At 46.3% G+C, this 19,514-nt stretch overlaps 2 protein-coding genes across 5 annotated transcripts in view; one reads left to right on the plus strand and one right to left on the minus strand.

The window, feature by feature from the left end:
* LOC122938140 (pituitary tumor-transforming gene 1 protein-interacting protein-like) overlaps window positions 1-13,520 on the minus strand; it is a 67,969-nt gene extending 54,449 nt beyond the window's left edge. Inside the window, exon 1 of the mRNA XM_044293469.1 lies at window positions 13,285-13,520. Coding sequence (XP_044149404.1) covers window positions 13,285-13,402 — 118 coding nt within the window. The 5' untranslated portion in view covers window positions 13,403-13,520. The remainder of the gene's footprint in view (window positions 1-13,284) is intronic.
* Window positions 13,512-19,514, plus strand: part of DUS3L (dihydrouridine synthase 3 like) — a 30,664-nt gene continuing 24,661 nt past the window's right edge. Inside the window, exons 1-3 of one of the 4 annotated variants that reach the window (XM_044293468.1) lie at window positions 13,512-13,599; window positions 17,884-17,976; window positions 19,064-19,310. In XM_044293468.1, the coding sequence (XP_044149403.1) occupies window positions 17,885-17,976; window positions 19,064-19,310 (339 nt within the window). In that variant the 5' untranslated portion in view covers window positions 13,512-13,599; window position 17,884. Of the gene's footprint in view, window positions 13,600-13,740; window positions 13,832-14,077; window positions 14,197-17,883; window positions 17,977-19,063; window positions 19,311-19,514 lie in introns of those variants that run through there. The other 3 variants (XM_044293466.1, XM_044293467.1, XM_044293465.1) reach the window with 3 other exon arrangements.

Below are 19,514 nucleotides of genomic sequence, written 5' to 3' on the forward strand. Positions count from 1 at the left end.
GGGGTGTGTCCTGTCTGCTGCAGCTGGTGGCAGGATGGAACTGAACATGTGCTTCCGTCTCAGGAAGCAGGACAGAAATGTTAGAAAAAGGGCAAACAGCAGGTGGCGCTGTACAGATACATTTTATTGAATAACTGTAATTTTTATTACATGCAATTACAAAAGTATTAGGATTCAGGTGTAGAATATTTTCATGGGACAACCCCTTTGATGTAAACGATCAGATGAGCACATAATCAAGTCTTCTAATGGGACCGAAAGAAAAAAAAGGTCACAAATCTATTGCCACAACTGTAATAACCCCATTATAAAATAAAAAAAGTTATGGCTCTCACTCAGCATATGGCAACACAATGACTTTTATTTTAAAAATTGTTTTTATTGTCCCAATGTTGAAAAAAAAAAAAAGTTTTTTCAATACGTTATACGGGTATGTACCCCAAAATGATGTCATTATAAAACATGCAGAGATTTAAAAAATTGCTGGGTCCTCAAGGCCCAAAAGAGCTGCATCCTTAAAGTAGTTGTCCGAGTTAGTTTTTTTGTTCTTTGCATGTTTCTAACTAATCAAATGTAAAGGCTTTACCATGCACTTACATCATCTGCAGTGGCTTCTTTCTCAGATTTCACTGAGGGTCACATGACCTGTGATGTCAGCTTCTCTCCCTGCTCTGATGATGTTTGGTGCACAAGCCTGAGAGAGCAGATCTGTGTCTGTACACCAGAGGTCACTGTGCTGGCCACGCCCCCCTGCACTGGCTGAGCTGCTGCTGTCTGCCCTGTATCTCCCTCCCACTGGAGGAATTAACCCCTTCAGGAGCACAGACTCAGGGCTGAAGGCTATAGGCCAGGGCTACACGATTACATTTTGTCGCACCAATGTCATTGACACATAGGGCACAACTATAAAGCAACATGTGTCGCGCAACGATTTTTATAATGATAGTCTATGGTGTCGACATGCGACATGCTGGGACTGCGACAGGACAGTCGCAAAAAAAACCATCCAAGATGGATTTTTCTGCGACTGTCGCGTCGCAGTGCGACACCATAGACTATCATTATAAAAATTGTCGCACGATACATGTTGCAGTGTAGTTGTGCCCTATGTGTCCCACGACTTATTGTCGCGCGACTCATGTCGTCGTGTAGCCCTAGCCTTACTGAGTAGCTGCAGGCAGAGAGGAGACAAATGCTGGGCACAGGAGCTGACAGACTAGAGGAGTTCTGCACAAGAACAGGTAGGGGGAAGATCATGTGTGTATCAGCAGTGTCATTGTACAGCTGGGACTTGTAGTCCTACACATACAACATGCTGCTGAGTCTCCCAGCAGGCAGACAGGTCACTCAGGGCAGCTCTTGTATCCACTCCCTTTGCAGAGCAGGGGGAGGGGCAGAGACTGTTTTTATTGCAGGTAAACAAAGGGCCAGAAGAGAACCAGGGAAATGAGGAAAATTTTTTCATAACTCGGACAACCCCTTTAAAGGGGTTGTCCCATCTTAGACAATGAGGGCATATCACTAGGATATCTACACTGAGAACAGAGCTCCGAAAGTTACGGTGGGCGCACAGCGCATGTGCAGCCGCCCTCCATTCATTTCTATGGAGCAGCCGAAAAAAACTGAGCGCTGGCTCGGCTGTTTCTGTTGGGTCCATAGAAGTGAATGAGAGCAGTGGCAGCACGTGCGCAGTGCGCTCCCATTCACCTCTATGGGGAGAGCTCTTGGTGGAGGCCGGACCCAGAGCAACCCTTGGTCCTCAAGCTACCACTTTCCCCGCTGTATCCCTTCAAAAAACAGCGCCACACCTGCCCAAAGGTTGATCATGGTATTGTAACTCAGCTTAGGTGAAATGAATGGAGCTGAGCTGCAATACCATGCACAACCTATGGACAGGTGTGGCGCTGTTTTTGAAGGAAAGCAGCCATGTTACCTAATCCTGGCCCTGATGCTCCTAGAGGCTCATTTGCATACAGTAAAACATCATTTTTCTCAGCAATGCGGACACATATGAACATGGGACCAACACAGATGCCTTCAGCTGCCAAGCGCACATGGAACAGGTCAGCCAGTGTCATAGGGACAAAACTGCTGGCAATGCCCTTTAAGATTAATGGGTTAAAAATTGCAACGCTGCCTAAAAATGGTTAGTCGTCGACGTGATAGAGGAACTTTTCTACGCAGAGTGAAGCACTGGCTTTTTTTTCTTAGAGGAAGGATATTGAGAAAGGTTATGTAGAGAGCAATAAAGACACATTGAATTATAAACTCCCAATCTACGGTTCTGCGCACGGAACAATGTAATCATATAGATTTATGGCGGCTGTAGAAAAAAAAATAACTCGAGGACTGCCAAAAATACAAAAGGAACATTTACCGTGAATTATAAGAGTTTATAAAGACATTCTCCAGAGGAGGAGAAGAAAAAAAAAAACTTCTGCGTTTAGGCACATTTCCGATAATGTGCGTTCTATGAAATTTCGAGGGACGAAGATCTGAAGATAAATGTAACTACTTTACGGCGTCTTCTGGGTAATTCATCAATGGAATTAGTCTCCGCTTAGAATCAATGGCTATGAAATTAGCAGGGAAAAAAGGCAATGCTGCATAAATCCCACCGACACCGTAAAAACGGTAAACAGTGTAATTGGCACGCATAAAAACTAATGCAAGGGTACTTATTTTAATGAGGCGAACCCAGTATCGAAAGCCTAAAATAGCAAAGTAGTCACGTAACGTAATCTCAAGAATAGCAAATGCAAGGCTGACTACAGTGATTTTGAAGGGTATGTATACTTTTGCAAAGATTCTCTTCACTGCTCCGAAGTAGGGATGAGCGAATCGACTTCGGGTGAAACATCCGAAGTCGATTTGCATAAATCTTTGTTTCAATACTGTATGGAGCGAGCGCTCCGTACAGTATTAGAGTGTATTGGCTCCGATGAGCCAAACTTATTACTTATAATAACTTCAGAAATTGATTTATACTGTAAAAAACATTTCCCGAACTCGGGGTTCAGTTCCAAGTGGTAATTGAAACAAAGTTTTATTCAAATCGACTTCCGATGTTTCATCCGAAGTCGATTCGCTCATCCCTACTCCAAAGCAATAAAGATTAATCACATTTCCTATGCAGACCTATGTGTCTCCATGGTTACAGACTACAAACAAGCCCTCTGTGTAGTCTGATCTTTCAGTTATGTGATATTTGACTCCATCTCCTCCTTCTATAGTCCATTAGCAAAAAGAGGGGGAAGAGGAAGTGAAGTGAAGCATTGCAACCATTTTCTGTACTGCTCTGCTACAATAAAAATGAAGGACAGCTCCTAGTTAGATGTGTCTCCATGGTTACAGACTACAAACAAGTCCCTGGTGTAGTCTGATCCTGCAGGTATGTGATATTTGATTCCATCTCCTCCTTCTATAGTCTATTAGCAAGAAGAGGGGGGAGAAAGAGTGGAGTAATACATTGCAAAATGTTATTTCCTGCTCCACTACAATAAAAATTAAGGACAGCTCTGATACAGATGGATCTATGTGTCTCCATGGTTACAGACTACAAACAAGCCCTCAGTGTAGTCTGATCTTTCAGTTATGTGATATTTGACACCATTGGCTCCTTCTACTGAGGGGGAAATGAGAGAGTGGAGTAACACCCAGGGTTCCATCAGAGATGTACGGTGCCTTGCAAAAGTATTCCCCCCACCCCCCTTGACTTTTTTCGTTTTGGTGCCTCCTAACCTGGAATTAACATGGATTGTTTGAGGATTTGCATCATGTAATTTACAGAACATGCCCACAACTTTGAAGATGTTTGTTTTTTTATTGTGAAGCAAACAACAAATAGGACAAAATAACAGAAAAAGTCAATGTGCAAATAACTATTCACCCCCCTAAAGTCAGTACTTTGTAGAGCCTCCTTTTGCAGCAATCACAGCTCCAAGTCGCTTTGGTTAAGTCTCTATGAGCAGTCGCCACATCTTACCGCTGGGATTTTAGCCCATTCCTCCTTGTAGAACTGCTCCAGCTCCTTCAGGTTGGATGGTTGCGCTTGTGAACAGCAATCTTTAAGTCTGACCACAGATTTTCTATTGGATTGAGATCTGGGCTGTGACTCGGCCATTCCAACACATGTACATGTTTCCCCTTAAACCACTCAAGTGTTGCTTTAGCCGTGTGTTTGGGTCATTGTCCTGCTGGAAGTTGAACCTACGTCCTAGCCTCAGATCACACACAGAGTGGTCCAGGTTTTGCTCAGGAATATCCCTGTATTTAGCACCATCCATCTTTCCCTCCACTCTGACCAGTTTCCCATCCCCCCAGCATGATGCTGCCACCACCATGTCTCACTGTGGGGATGGTGTTCTTTGGGTGATGGGATGTGTTGGGTTTGCGCCAGACATAGCGTTTTCTTTGATGTCCGAAACGTTAAATTTTAGTCTCATCAGACCAGAGCACCTTCCGCCATACATTTGTGAGTCTCCCACGTGCCTTTTCACAAACTCACAACGCGCCTTATTGCTTTTAGCTGAAAGGAATGGCTTTCTTCTGGCCACTCTGCCATAAAGCCCAACTCTATGGAGCCTATGGCTTATTGTCATCCTATGTACAGATACTCCAGTCTCTGCTGTGGAACTCTGCAGCTCCTCCACGGTTACCTTAGGTCTCTGTGCTGCCTCTCTGATTAATGCCCTCCTTGCCCGGTCCGTGAGTTTTGCTGGGTGGCTGTCTCTTGGCAGGTTTGCTGTTGTGCCATGTTCTTTCCATTTGGTTATGACAGATTTGATGGGGCTCCTAGGGATCATCAAAGATTTGGATATTTTTTTATAACCTAACACTGACACATACTTCTCCACAACATTGTCCCTTACTTGTTTGGAGAGTTCCTTGGTCTTCATGGCAGTATTTGCTTTCCTAAATCTTCTGATCCAGCGGTGATTGGCTAGATCCTGATCAAAGAAACAAGCTAGGGCCGAGACTTGTACCTTCAAGGAGGAGGGTCTAAGACCTAATTCAATACCCTGCTGGAGGAAGTCCAGGATCTTCTGAAAATTAGGCGGCTCTAAGTTTGGGGCAGGGTTACCAATCTAGGAACAGAACCTCTTCCAAATCTTCAGATAGATCGAGACGGTAACCTTCTTTCTACTTGCTTTCAGGGTAGATATTACTTGATCGGAAAGACCCTGTGATTTTAACCTCTGGGCCTCAGGATCCAAGCAGATAACTTGAGGAAACTCGGGTTTGGGTGTAAGATTGGCCCTTGATGAAGCAGGTCCCTCCTGGAAGGAAGAGGCCATGGGTCCTCTACTGACAGTTTTTTTAAGGAAGGGAACCAGCTCCTCTTCGGCCAATAAGGGGCTATTAGTATTAGAATTGTATCCTCTCGGTTGAGCTTATGAATTATCCTGGAAAGTAGAGGCACGGGTGGGAAGGCGTAACAGAGATCCCAGTCCCAATGTATCGTGAGCGCGTCCAGCGCCCAAGGCTTGTCCCGTGGGTTCAAGGAACAGAACGTTGGTACCTTTGTTTTCTTTTTGGAGACGAAGAGATCCACTTGTGGGGTGCCCCATCTTTCTACTAGTATCTGAAACACGTCCTGGTTTAGAGACATTCGGTGTGGTCTATTAACTGGCGACTGAGATAGTCCGCTTCCACATTCAGGACTCCTTTCAAGTAAATCGCGGAGATGGATCCTACATGGGATTCCGCCCAATTGAAGATCTTCCTTGCCACGGACATCGGCTTCTCCGATCTTGTCCCTCCTTGGTGAGAGAGGTATGTTACCTTCGTAGTATTGTCGGAAAGAACTTTTACATGCCGGCCCTCGAGTAGGTACTCTGCGGCTTTCAGAGCCTTCTAAACCGCTTTCAGTTCTCTGAAATTGGAAGATTGGGAGCGGGTTATTGACATCCAGGAGCCCTGAAAGAAGTGATCTCCCACTTTCGCTCCCCATCCTTTTTCGCTTGCATCTGTAATCACTTGTATGTAGGGAGTCTTCACCCAGGGAACTCCTAAGGACAGGTTCTTTGTGCTCTTCCACCAGTCTAGGGAGTCCTTCACTGCTGGAGGGATTAGCACCTTGTGATCCAGAGAAGACTGCTGCCTGAGAATCCATGTCTGGAGAGATCGAAAGTGGGATTGGCTCCATGGGACTGACGGAATGCAGGACGAGACCCAGAAGACTCATGGCCTCCCTTATGGGACAAGACCTCCTGTTCTGAAACAGTCAGACTTTCAACTGGAGGTTTCTTACCTTGTCTGGTGGAAGAAAGATATGTTGAACCCGGGAATCCAGGACGACACCTAAAAACTGGATTGTGCTGGAGGGTAGAAGACTCGGTTTCTTCTGGTTCACCAACCACCCTAGATCTTGGATGAGAGACAGGAAGGTTAGTAAGTCTGCTCTGAGTTAGCTCTCTGAATTCCCAATCAGGAGGTATAATCACCAGTCCCTTGCTCCTCAGGAAAGCCACCATTTCGACCACCAGTGTCGTGAAGACTCTGGGTACAGATGATATCCCAAAGGGAAGGGCCGTAAACTGGAAGTGAAAGGCTACCCCCCTGTGGTCTTGGATGGCAAATCTTATTTGAGAATCTGGATGGATTGGGACGTGGTAGTAAGCATCCTGTAGATCTACTGAACACATCAGAGCATCCTTCCCTATTAAAGGAAACAGGGATTTTAGGGATTCCATCCTGAATTTTCGGTATATTATGAACCTGTTCAGGGCCTTTAGATTTATGATAGTCCGGAATGAGCCTTCTTTCTTTTCTACCAGGAAGAGGTTCGAGTAGAACCCCTGTCCTAGCTGTGTTGATGGAACCTGTACTATCACCTCCATTTCCAGAAGGCTCTGAATTCCCTGCAGAATCTTCTTGCGTACGTTGGAGGAGCTCGGGTTGGTAACAATGAAGCGGTATCCGAATTTTATGATGTCCCGGACCCAAGGGTTCGGGGTAATGGACTCCCAAGGAGACAGAAAATTCTTTAATCTCCCCCCGACTCTGGCGTCATTGTTTATATGAGGATTTGTTTTGAGAGGAGGAAGGGGCACTTCTACCCTTGCCGCCTTTCGGATAGCTCCATCGTTATGACTTTCCTTTATCTCTATAAGATTTGTTCTGGCTGGCGGGGGCATGAAAAGGATATTTCCTTTTATAGGGCCTTTCCTCCGGGAAGCCCTTTTTCTTGTCCGCAGCCTTCTCTAAGATACGGTCCAGGACAGGGCCGAAGACATATTCTCCTGAGAACGGAATGGAGCTAAACTTCATTTTTGAAGTGTTGTCTCCTGAACAGCTCTTCATCCACAGAGCCCGGCGGGCCGCGTTGGAAAGGCCGGCATCTTTAGCAGCAAATCTGACCGATTCTGCCGAAGCATCTGCCATGAATGCCGTGGCGGACTTCAGTAAAGGAAGGGACCTTAGGATTTCTTCCCTAGAGGTGTTGTCCCTAATGTGAGACTCCAATTCATTTAGCCACAGCCCCATGGACCTTGCCACCGAGGTGGCAGCAATATTCGCTTTCAAGTTAAACATGGCGGCTTCCTAAGATTTTTTTTCAAGAGACTATCCGCCTTCCTATCCATGGGGTTGCGTAACTGGGAGGCGTCCTCGAAGGGCAAGGCAGTCTTTTTATTGACTTTTGCCACCTGAACATCAATTTTTGGTGTTTCATTGAATATTTTGCCTTCATTAGGGTCGAACAATAGACTATTCCTGAAGGACTTGGACACCCCCAAGCGCTTTTCTGGATTGGACCATTCATCAAGCACCATATCTCGAATGTTTTCGTTGATCGGGAAAACTCAGTTTTTTTTAACCCGGAGTCTCCCGAACATCTCATCCTGTACGGAGTGGGCTTTTGGAGCTTCTTCTACACCCATAGTGGCCCGGACTGCCCTTAGTAGATCTGGCATTTCGTCCAGGGAAAAACAAAATCTCCTGTCTGATTCTGGAGTCTCAATATCAGAGGATGCCTCCTCGTCCTCCCAGGCTCTGGAGGATAAAGCACTTCCTGCTATCTCCTCCGAGTCTGATAAAGAAAAAGTTGGCTCCCACCGTTTTTTAGGTGGAGGCGGGTCCCTGGGTAAGGAGGAAATTTGGGATAAAGAGGATTTTACTTCCTCGTGTATCATGGATCTCAACTCTTCAAAAAAGGAAGGCTGTTCTTCACAAATAACGCTAGAGATACAGTCTTTGCATAATCTCTTGCGGTAGTCATCCAGAAGACGTTTAAGACAGGACACACACTTAGCCGGCTTCCTGACTTTTTTCTGAGCCTCCTTAGGGACCTGGAAGAATAACCCTAATCAGCTATGCTGAACCATACACGGGGATACAGAGCATGTAAGCCCCAAGCCAGAGAAGTGGAGGAGGAGGAAACAAGCAACCTGTTACCGTGCTTAAAAAAGAGTTAACAGGGCAATAAGCGCTTCCCCACAGGGGAACTTACAGCAGGCGGCATGGAAGGGTCTCCAGGAGAGCGGGCTCGGTCAACATGACGGCACACACAGCGTACACACCGCTAAATCGTTCGGCACTTCCTTGTGCTGTGCCGATGTTTTAACAGGGAGACGCATCCTTAAAGATGTCACTTCCTCTGTCCACCGGAAGTGACGTCTGCCGCTTACCTGAAGCGCTTAGGCGCGCACTCGGCTACAGCCAGGGAGGCCCGGCGGGAGATTGCGGCCCGGGAGCAGGCTCACATATCGTAATGGAGCGAGGCCTCCCTCCTTCACCCCTGCCCAGCATTAGTACTAGGACCACAGGAGGGCAGGGGGAACACCAGGTAAGGTGTAACGGTGCTTCATCATCTTCATCTCCCACAGGGGAGACTCTCTCTGCCCCTGTCCTCTGTAGGGACAGGAAACACTGGTGGTGGTGGGAGGGGGGGGATTTAAACCCTCTCTCTGTGCCTGCCCCTACAGAGGTCAGGGGTCAATCTCCTAGTGGCCGTCGTGGTGATGAGGTGGAAAGTAGGAATAGGCTACTTAGGTTTAACTGACATTAGCACATCGCTAATGTCTGCTAGCTTAATAGGGTTAAATCTGGTGACAGAAACCTTTTAACGGTCAGGAGGTCATTGGTCACTTTGGGAAGGGCAGTTTCTGTAGAATGCAGAAACCAGATTGTAATGGATTAAGGAAAGTGAGCAGAGAGATAGCGGATGAGGCGAGAATAGACCAGACGCTCCAGGAGCTTAGAGATGAAGGGAAGATTAGAGACTTGTCTGTAATTAGTTGTGTAGTGCGGGTCAAGAGAAGGTATTTTTTAATAATGGAGTAACGATAGAGTGTTTGAAATAGGAGGAGAAGATACCAGAAGAGAGAGAGAGGTTGAAGATTTTTGTTAGGCGACAGCCGTAGAGAGGGACTGGAGTAGGTGTGAGGGAATGGGGTCAGAAGGGCATGTGGTAGGACCAGGAGACGAGAGGAGCCTGGAGACGACTTCCTCCATGACCGAGTCAGACGTGGACAGTGAGCCAGAGGAGATGCGGGGAAGGGGATTGATGACATTTAGTGTCTGGGAACCGATTTCATACCGGTTGTTTTTTTTTTTTTCTGTGAAGTAGGTGGCCAGATCTTCAGCACAGAGGTCTGTGATAGGTGCCTGCACTTTAGGACTGAGGAGGGAGTGAAAAGCGTCAAGGAGTTTTTTGGGGCTGTTGGGCAGTGAAGAGATTAGGGTGGTGAAGTATGTCTGGTGAGGTGGAGGGCAGAGTTATAGGTTCTTAGCATGAATTTGCAATGGAGGAAATTTTGGGAGGTTTTTCTCCATAGACCTTCCTATACAACCCCTTTAAGAATACATTGATAATATGGCTCAAGCAGGACATGAGCTAAGTCTTACCCACAACGCTTACTAGTGGGGGGTTCTCCACACGATGACTGGAAATTCCCCTCTATCACGAGTAAAAGTTCACCAAAGTGGAAAAGTTCATCACAAACAACCCTTTTAATGGGTGGTGCGGCTTCCGAGACCCCAAACAAACAGCTGACTTTGAGGAGGCAATTTGCTGCTGGCTAGTGTTGAGCAAACTTGTTTTTTAAGTTCGGCATCTAAAGTTTGGGTTCAGGTTATCAAAGAATCCCGTTATGGATACTAAATTCCGTTATGGTCCGTGGTAGTGGAATCCATAATGGGATACTTCGATAACCCGAACTTTAGACGCCGAACTTAAAACATAAGTTCGCTCAACCCTACTGCAGGCTGCTCAATTCCCCTGCAGCGTCCACTACAGGTGGAAAGTAGAATGACAAGTGGTAATTCACATGAATGGCCTTCAAGAGAATACATGGATGGATCTGGTTCAGCAGAGGCACGTAGCGGGGAGTTCAGAGCAGGAGACCCCCTTATGGCATCCATAGGCCTTAGGCATGTCCAAACTGCGGCCCTCCAGCTGTTGCAAAACTACAACTCCCAGCATGCCTGGGAAGCTTACAGCTATTAGGGCATGCTGGGAGTTGTAGTTTTGCAACAGCTGGAGGGCCGCAGTTTGGACATGCCTGCCTTACTAGGACAAATAGAACTGGGTGATCAAGACTTCCCCTTTAAGAAGACTCTGTTCCCCCCCCCTGAATTATATACTCTGGAATTCTCCGGTAATAATCCCCAAAAAAACATTTAAAATAATAGCTAGTCTCTTAATGGATTTGATATGGCGAGGGAAAAAAACAAGGATAAAAGCACAAATACTGTATATCCAAGAGAGGGAGGGCGGATTATCCGTCCCAGATCTGGAACTTTATTTTACTGCTGGCCATATAAAAAACATGATAATGTGGAGTAATGCACGGCATCGGGGCCTGCCTTCTACGGGAGCCGAGGAGATCCAGCCTCAGGCCCGTCTCCTAGGCAACATGTTCGTGTATGACTCAGTGTTGTAATGCATTGCAGAGGGGATCAGACCCCCAAAAGTAAACATCAGAAATAAAGTAAAGGGGAAAAAAATGAAAAAAAATAGTGGTATTAATAAAGTAATAAAATGAATAAAGTAAAAAAGAAAGAAAACGCCCATTCCCCCTTATTTTAAAATAAAAAACTAAAAAAACAAAACCCACACATATTAGGTATCGCCGCGTCCGTAATGACCGGCTCTATAAATATATCACATGATCCACCCTGTCCGATAAACACCATCAAAAAAATTAAATAGAAACGGTGTAAAAAAACAACAACAATTTTTGTCACCTTACATCACAAAAAGTGCAACACCAAGCGATCAAAAAGGCGTATGTCCCACAAAATGGTATCAATAAAACAGTCACCTCATCCCGCAAAAAATGAGCCCCTACCTAAGACAATCGGTCAAAAAATAAAAAAGCTATGGCTCTCAGACTATGGAGACACTAAAATATCATTATTTTGGTTTCAAAAATGCTATTATTGAGTAAAACTTAAATAAATAAGAAAAAGTAGACTTATTAGGTATTGCCACGTGTGTAACGATCTGCTCTATAAAAAAGTTACATGACCTAATCCCTCAGGTAAACGCTGTAAAAATAAAAACAGTGCAATATAGAGCTGAGGTTCTTTTACTTGCAATTAAAACAAGCCCTGAGAACGTCGCTAGGAAAAGGCACGCAACTTGATACCCTCCCGCAGCTCCAAGGCGATAGCAGGGCGGAAATTAATTTCTAAAATATATGAATGTCTGGTAGACCAAAAGACCAAGAAAAAAAGCAGTCAATAGTTTAATGCATAAATGGAGAGACGCTATAAACCCCCAACAAGAAGAGTTCTGGGAATTGGCCATAAAAGGAAAAAAATTAGGGTTTCCAAGAACTTTTCCCATAGGATTACCCAATTCAATATACAATACCGCCTTTACTACTGCCCTAAGATATTAATGAAATGTTATAAAACTCTGGACATGTATAAAGATTCAAGAGTTCTGGGGCAAGGTCAATGATAGAATAGAGCAATACCATCGCTTTAAAGTCCCCAGCCAATTGGAGACATGTATATTGGGGGTAATGGATACAATGGATAACCCCAGTACATCGCGAAATTGCTTCCAAACTCCTTTTCCAAGCTAGGACGTGCATTATTGGGCATTGGGGAGGCAGTGCGGTTCCCACGGTTAGGGAGTGGGAGAAGGTTACTAGAACCTCACTTGCCAGAGAGGAATTCCACCTGGCAAATACTAGGACATGGCAGAAATGGTTAATATAGTTACTCCCTGGGAGAAGATGGGTGGTATGAGTTGGACCGCGGGGTGCAGGCGTGAGAGGGAGCAGACAACGAATAAGGGGGTGGGAGGGGAAACACAATGATAGGTAACTAAAAGATTGTTATAACTTGTTTGTATGAAGTAAAACACAATAAAGATTTATATATAAAAAAATAATAATAAAAAAATAAATAAAAAGAAGACTCTGTAAATGGTTTCACCTGTAATGTGATCTAGTGACGGTATGCACTGCCCTGGAGGCCTGTCCATGTGTCTGGCATCGCATCTCTGCTCCATTAAAGTGAAAGGGACAGATATGCAGTACCAGACCCAACCTATGTACAGGTGTGGCGCTGTTTCTGGAAGCAGGTAGTCATATTTTTTAAACCTGGACTACCCCTTTAATGAAGTTTGCTGCTTAGCCTATTAAGCATCAATAGCTTACTCACGGAAAACCCCTTTAAAAGGGGTATTCTGGTAAAGTAACAATTTTTTAAAAACTGCATTAAGGCTGCAAGCTGACATCACGCCTCCCAGAGATAACCGATGACATCACGTCTATGAAGAGATAACCGATGACATCACCTCTCTCTCAAGAGATAACCGATGACATCACCTCTCTCTCAAGAGATAACCGATGACATCACCTCTCTCAAGAGATAACCGATGACATCACCTCTCTGAAGAGATAACCGATGACATCACTTCTCTGAAGAGATAACCGATGACATCACTTCTCTGAAGAGATAACCGATGACATCACTTCTCTGAAGAGATAACCGATGACATCACACCTCCCAGAGATAACCGATGACATCACCTCTCTGAAGAGATAACCGATGACATCACCTCTCTGAAGAGATAACCGATGACATCACCTCTCTGAAGAGATAACCGATGACATCACCTCTCTGAAGAGATAACCGATGACATCACTTCTCTGAAGAGATAACCGATGACATCACTTCTCTGAAGAGATAACCGATGACATCACCTCTCTGAAGAGATAACCGATGACATCACTTCTCCCTAGACATGACATCAGTGCACTGTAAATCCTAGTCGCCAATCACTACATCTTTCTATTACAAGCCCCTTGGCCGTCTTCTTACGTCTGGTGAGGGGGGCTGGCACCGGAGAGCTGGTCTGTGTCGCCACCATGGCCAGGCTGAGGAGGAGGGGCAGCAGGACCCGGGCAGAGAGATGCTGGGGCCTCATCATATCCTCCATGGCTGTGCCTGTGGTGCCAGGGAGACAATTCTGCGCTGACACACTGTAACACAGCGAGAACAGCAACAACTTCCGGGAGGCTGAGCCCTGCAGCCCTCTGCTTCCTGCTGCACAGCCTCGCGCGGCGGCACCACGTGACACCCCACCTGCTGCTGCAGCCACACAGGGGCCCTTCATGTTTCATCTGCCTTCTTGAAGTAGGTCATGTCTCATGGCTCCCGCAGACCTAGGCAGGCTCCCTCCATGACATTTACAGAGAGACATAGAAAATAACGGGCACAGAACGGGAGAGGCAGCGGAACCTTCCGTAGCGGCTTTGTTGCTGCACGGACTGCTATAAAAAGCATACTTGGATGGGTATGGGGGACTGTAATCGAGGTTGCACCGGAGCGATTTCCTTTCTCTGGCCCGGCGTGGAGAGGTGACGGGGTATGGAGTGGTCAGGGAGGCACAAATAGGGGCTGAGGGGGTCACCCTAATTCAGTGCAGTCCTAAGGGTGACAGCATTTGGGTGCTCCTACCCATGTGCTTCTATAGGCTGTGGTAGTGGTCTCCTGCTGCTGTGAAACTAGAGCTTCCAGCATGCCCTGACAGTCTGCAGTTCTGAGGGCATGCTGGGAGTTGTAGTCCATGCGCAGCCGTAGATGTTTGATCATTTTGCATGCTGATCCCTTGTTAGACCGTGTTCACATGTGCATCAAGGTTTCTGGCTTGTCCTTGCAGCAACCTTTCCGTGATGTCCATGTGCGTCCTGAAACAGACAACCCTCTGGATCACGCTGCAATAAAGAACAGGTAAGTACTTACTGCCTGATCCCGGCCGGGCTCGGTTTACCTGGCTGCAGCAGAGATGTCACGTCAACAGCATGTGACCACTGCGGCCGATCCCTGGCCTCAGAGGTGCACTCCAAGAGGCCAGTGATTGGCTACACTAGTCACATGTTGGCAATGTGATGTTACCACTGCAGCCGGGAGATCCAGAGCAACGGGATCGGGCAGGTAAGTTCCCCTTTCTCCTCTGCAGCTTGATCCGGAGGTTTCATCCGACACCCGGGACCCTGAGGATAGGTCATCAATATCAAATTCCTGGAAAACCCCTTTTAAGAACATCTGTCAGCAGATTTGTACCTATGACACTGGCTGACCTGTTACATGTGCGTGTTGGTCCCGTGTTCATATGTGCCCACATTGCTCAGAAAAAGGATGTTTAAATATATGCAAATGAGCATCTGGGAGCAACGGGGGCGTTACCAATACACCTAGAGGCTCTGCTCTCTCTGCAACTGCTTTGCCCTCTGCAACTTTGACAGGGCAAGGTGTGATGAAGTTTACACTGCCTGGTCCTGTCAGTGCAGAGGGTGCAGCAGTTGCAGAGAGAGCGCGGAGCCTCTAGGTGTAATGGCAACGCCCCCATTGCTCCTAGAGGTTTATTTGCATATAATAAAACCAGGGCTGTGGAGTCGGAGGCAATTTTGGGTACCTGGAGTCGGCAAAAAATACTCAGAGTCCGACTAGATTTAAATTGGAATAAAAAAAAAAAGCAAGTTTAAATGTCCCAATTCACAAAAAGTTATAATTAATCACCGTATTTCTCGCCCTATAAGACGCACCTAGGTTTTGGAGGAGGAAAATAAGAAAAAAAATATTTTGAACCAAAAGGTGTGCTTTTGGTGGGTTTTGAACTGATCTGTGGATGGCACTGTTATGGGGGGCATCTGTGGATGGCACTGTTATGGGGGGCATCTGTGGATGGCACTGTTATGGGGGGCATCTGTGGATGGCACTGTTATGGGGGGCATCTGTGGATGGCACTGTTATGGGGGGCATCTGTGGATGGCACTGTTATGGGGGGCATCTGTGGATGGCACTGTTATGGGGGGCATCTGTGGATGGCACTGTTATGGGGGGCATCTTATCTTATGTGTCATCCACAGATTCCCCGCCCATAACAGTGTCCCTGTGTAGTGAATGGGGGCCGGCATCTGTTTCTGTAATGGCACTGGGGCCCGGTTCCTGCTTCATTCATAAAGTGGGCGGAGCAGGCGCGTGACGTAGTGAGTTACGCTACAAGCGCCCACCCGGCCTCCTGACTGCCAAGAAGTTAGTAGTAAGTAGTACAGCGCTAGATTTAAGATGATTGGAATACTTTAAAGGGCTTCTGTCACCCCACTAAAGTGTGTTTTTTTTTTTTTTTTTTTTTTGGCTAGTTACATTCGTTATAGCGCGATATTAGGGATCGACCGATATTGATTTTTTAGGGCCGATACCGATAATTTGTGAACTTTCAGGCCGATAGCCGATAATTTATACCGATATTCTGGGAATTTTCATTTTTGAAAAAAAAATTAAAAATTCCCACAAATCTGCTGAAAATTAATGTTTATTGTTAATGTGTATTATTTTTTTTTTTCATTTATATTTTGGTGTTTTTATTATTTTTTTTGTAACTTTTTTTTTTTAACTAACTTTTAGCCCCCTTAGGGACTAGAACCCTTGTCCTATTCACCCTGATAGAGATCTATCAGGGTGAATAGGAGCTCACACTGTCCCTGCTGCTGTGTGCTCTGTGCACACAGCAGCATGGAGCTTATCATGGCAGCCAGGGCTTTAATAGCGTCCTGGCTGCCATGGTAACCGATCGGAGCCCCAGCATTACACTGCTGGGGCTCCGATCGGAGGAGCAAGGGAGAGGGAGGGGCGCACTGCGACTGGGGTGGGGGGCCCTATGCGCCACCACTGCTTAATACTGGGGGGAAGGGGGGGCGCACTGCCCCATTAATGCTTAATACTGGGGGGGGGGCTTGGGGGGCGCACTGCGCCACCAATGTCTGATACTGGGGGGCTTGGGGGGGGGCGCACTGCGCCACCAATAAAGCTTAATTTCATATACAGGAGGCGGGAGCTGGCTGCAGGATCACATAGCCGGCTCCCGACCTCTATGAGCAGTAGCTGCGATCCGCGGCACCTGAGGAGTTCACTACCGACGATCGCAGCTACAGCTCATAGAGGTCGGGAGCCGGCTATGTGATCCTGCAGCTCCCGCCTCCTGTATATGAATGAATGATAGATTAATCTTCATTGGTGGAGCAGTGGCCATAGCTCCTCCCCTCCTCCTGTCCCCTGTCCTCTCATTGGCGGCAGCAGCAGCACAGGGGGAGGAGACACTGCTCCTTCTCCCCTGTGCTGCTAAGGGGAACACGGAGAGCGCTGAGAGCAGCGCGATCTGTGTTCCCCATACACTATCGGAATATCGGCAAAATAGATGCCGATACCGATAGTGTTCAAAATCCTGAATATCGGCCGATAATATCGGTAAATCCGATAATCGGTCGATCCCTACGCGATATATGAGAATATAATGTTGTTACTTACTTTCATGCGGCCGTTTCTTAAGAAAACGAAGTTTTATAATATGCTAATCCGGTCTCTACCAGCAAGTAGGGCGTCTACTTGCTGGTAGCCGCTGCAAAAAACCGCCCCCTCGTCGTGTTGATTGACAGGGCCAGCCGTGATTTCCTCCTCCGGCCGGCCCTGTCAGTATTTCAAAAATCGCGCGCCTCTGTTCATTCGGCGCAGGCGCTCTGAGATGAGGAGACTAGTCTCCTCAGAACTCCCTCAGTGCGCCTGCGCCGATGACGTCTTCTCTTTCGGTGATGTCATCGGCCCATGGTTAACCTCCTAGCCTCTCACTGATAACTGATTAAGTAGAGACACTTGTATAAGTGAAGGGAATGGATGGTCAATAGCTCAAGACTGAAGCTGTAAACCATTTGAAAAACCGCTGTCATTCAGCTAAGGCTATAAAAACTTGTAAACTCAGATTGTTCGCTTAAACTTTAAACATGACTCTGGGATTCTACTGGGGAAATCATGTTTTACAATAAATGCCCCGTCCTGGATCCTCCCGACTGCCCGATCTTCAGCAGAAGATCCGCACACAAAGGATCAGCTTCCTGGCCAGCAGTTCTGTGGTAATGACATGGATGCTGCCTTTCTTTCCTTCAAGGAATGTATCAAATACATTCGCATATTAAATACTGAGGAGTCGGAGCATTTATCTACCGACTCCACAGCCCTGAATAAAACATCATTTTTCTCAGCAATGCTGGCACATATGAACATGGAACAGGTCAGCCAGTGTCATAGGTACAAACCTGCTGACAGACGCCCTTTATAAAGGGGTTGTCTATTCAGGAGAGTCATGGACGTCATAGCAGGGCTTCCCCTGGATCCCATCTTTGAGTTAGAACCGCGAGCTATACTGATGCAACCGTGCATGCTTTTATGAATTTAATGAAAATATGGTAAATATAACAAACTGACAGTATTGTATTTTTGTATGTGTGTGTGTGTGTGTATATATATATATATATATATATATATATATATATATATATATATATATATATATATATATAATAAATTAATATACATTTTTTTCATTGTAATTAAATTCTTGAATATTTTAAAAAATTTCCCCAGAATGGCGGAAGAAGGTGACCGGAGTAATGAGAGCGGCAGAAAGGAAACTGTGGCTGCAGATCCTAATAGAGGAGTTGCTCCAATTAAACCTCAGTAAGTGTTATTGTGGATGCTAGGATGTATAATGTCACTGCCGTCTATACGCCCCCTGTATGAGAAATGGTGAAGTTGTCGCTATCAATCTGTATCAGCGGCAGGAGCAAGTATTGGGGAAGGGGGGTTTAACCAGGCTGTATTAAAATGGTGTCATCCGAGATGACTGTTGCCTGTGCTTCTGTCCCTCTGTACTACCCACTGTAAGGTAAACTTCACCCTGTCAAAGACTAAGGGGCACCTTTTATTAAGACCAGCGTTTTAGATGCTGATCTTAATAACCCCTATAGCTGGCGGTGGAGCGGGTCTCTCCATAACTTCGGCGCATCCAGCGCTGGTCCAAATGTAGCTTCCTTGCTGTCTTACATTTATGCCTTATTACCCCCTAAGTGTCCCAACCAAAATTATCGAAATATTGGCGACTACGTAACAAACTTTTCTGGTTCAAGGGCCACATTGTCAAATCTAACTACTGTAATCCCAAGGACCTCAGTAAAACTTATTGGGGTATTCCCAAAAGGAAAATGTATGGGATAGTGACAGGATATACCATAAGGCTGGGTTCACACTTGAGCGTTGCGCAAACGCGCGTTTTACGCGCGTTTTTGACGCGCATTTTTATGCGCGTTTTTGTAATAGTAAACGCGCGTTTGACGCGCGTTTGTGTGATTCACTACAGTGTCCTATGGCCACAAACGCCCCAAAAGTCGCTCATGTACTTTTTGGAGCGTCGGGCGTTTTACAGCGCGATCGTACGCGCTGTAAAACGCCCAAGTGTGAACCATTCCCATAGGGAATCATTGGTTTCTCCTTGTTGAGCGTTTTACAGCGCGTAGGAACGCGCTGTAAAACGCTCAGGTGTGAACCCAGCCTAAGTGTCTGATAGGTGTGGCTCCCGTCTGTATGACCCGCTCTGGTCTTGGGAACGGGCCCCGTCTCCTGCTGGGAATGGAGCGGTGGCTGCGCATCTGCTGAAAGTTTTCCGAAGATAGCCAAGCAAGTTCACAGGGATGCTCGCTGTCACATGGCTCTACTACTTTGTCAGCTCCTAGGATTGACATGACCTTTCTGTGCTTCATTAATGCAGGTTTTTAACGACAAAGGATGAATTCCATGCTTATATAGATGCAGAGGGTAAAGAAAACCCAGAGGGATCAGTCGATTCTGAGCAGTGCAAGGACGATGATGAGAGTAACTATGCGGCCGAACCGCCAGAAAAAAAAGCTAAATTGGACGAAGAGGACAAGAAGAGGGGGAGAGGGCAGAACAAGAGTCGTCCACATGTAAAATATCACCAGCTCGAGCAGAATCCGCTGTGTCCTTCTATTGTACAGGTATGGAGGGGCTCCAGTGAAATGGAACATTACAGAGAAATCAGTCAGTTTTTCCTCATATGTCCTTAAAAGTAGAAGAGAGGGCTGCTGGAAAATTACTTTGTGTAGAGGAAAATGGAGCTGCCTACACCTGATGTCCAAAAGAGTGGCTCATCCTGATACAAAGAGGAGTGGAGCGGTGACGTGGGGGAACATAGCTCTGTG

The sequence above is a fragment of the Bufo gargarizans genome, chromosome 5 (assembly GCF_014858855.1).
Source record: "Bufo gargarizans isolate SCDJY-AF-19 chromosome 5, ASM1485885v1, whole genome shotgun sequence".
In the NCBI taxonomy this organism is placed as follows: Eukaryota; Metazoa; Chordata; class Amphibia; order Anura; family Bufonidae; genus Bufo; species Bufo gargarizans.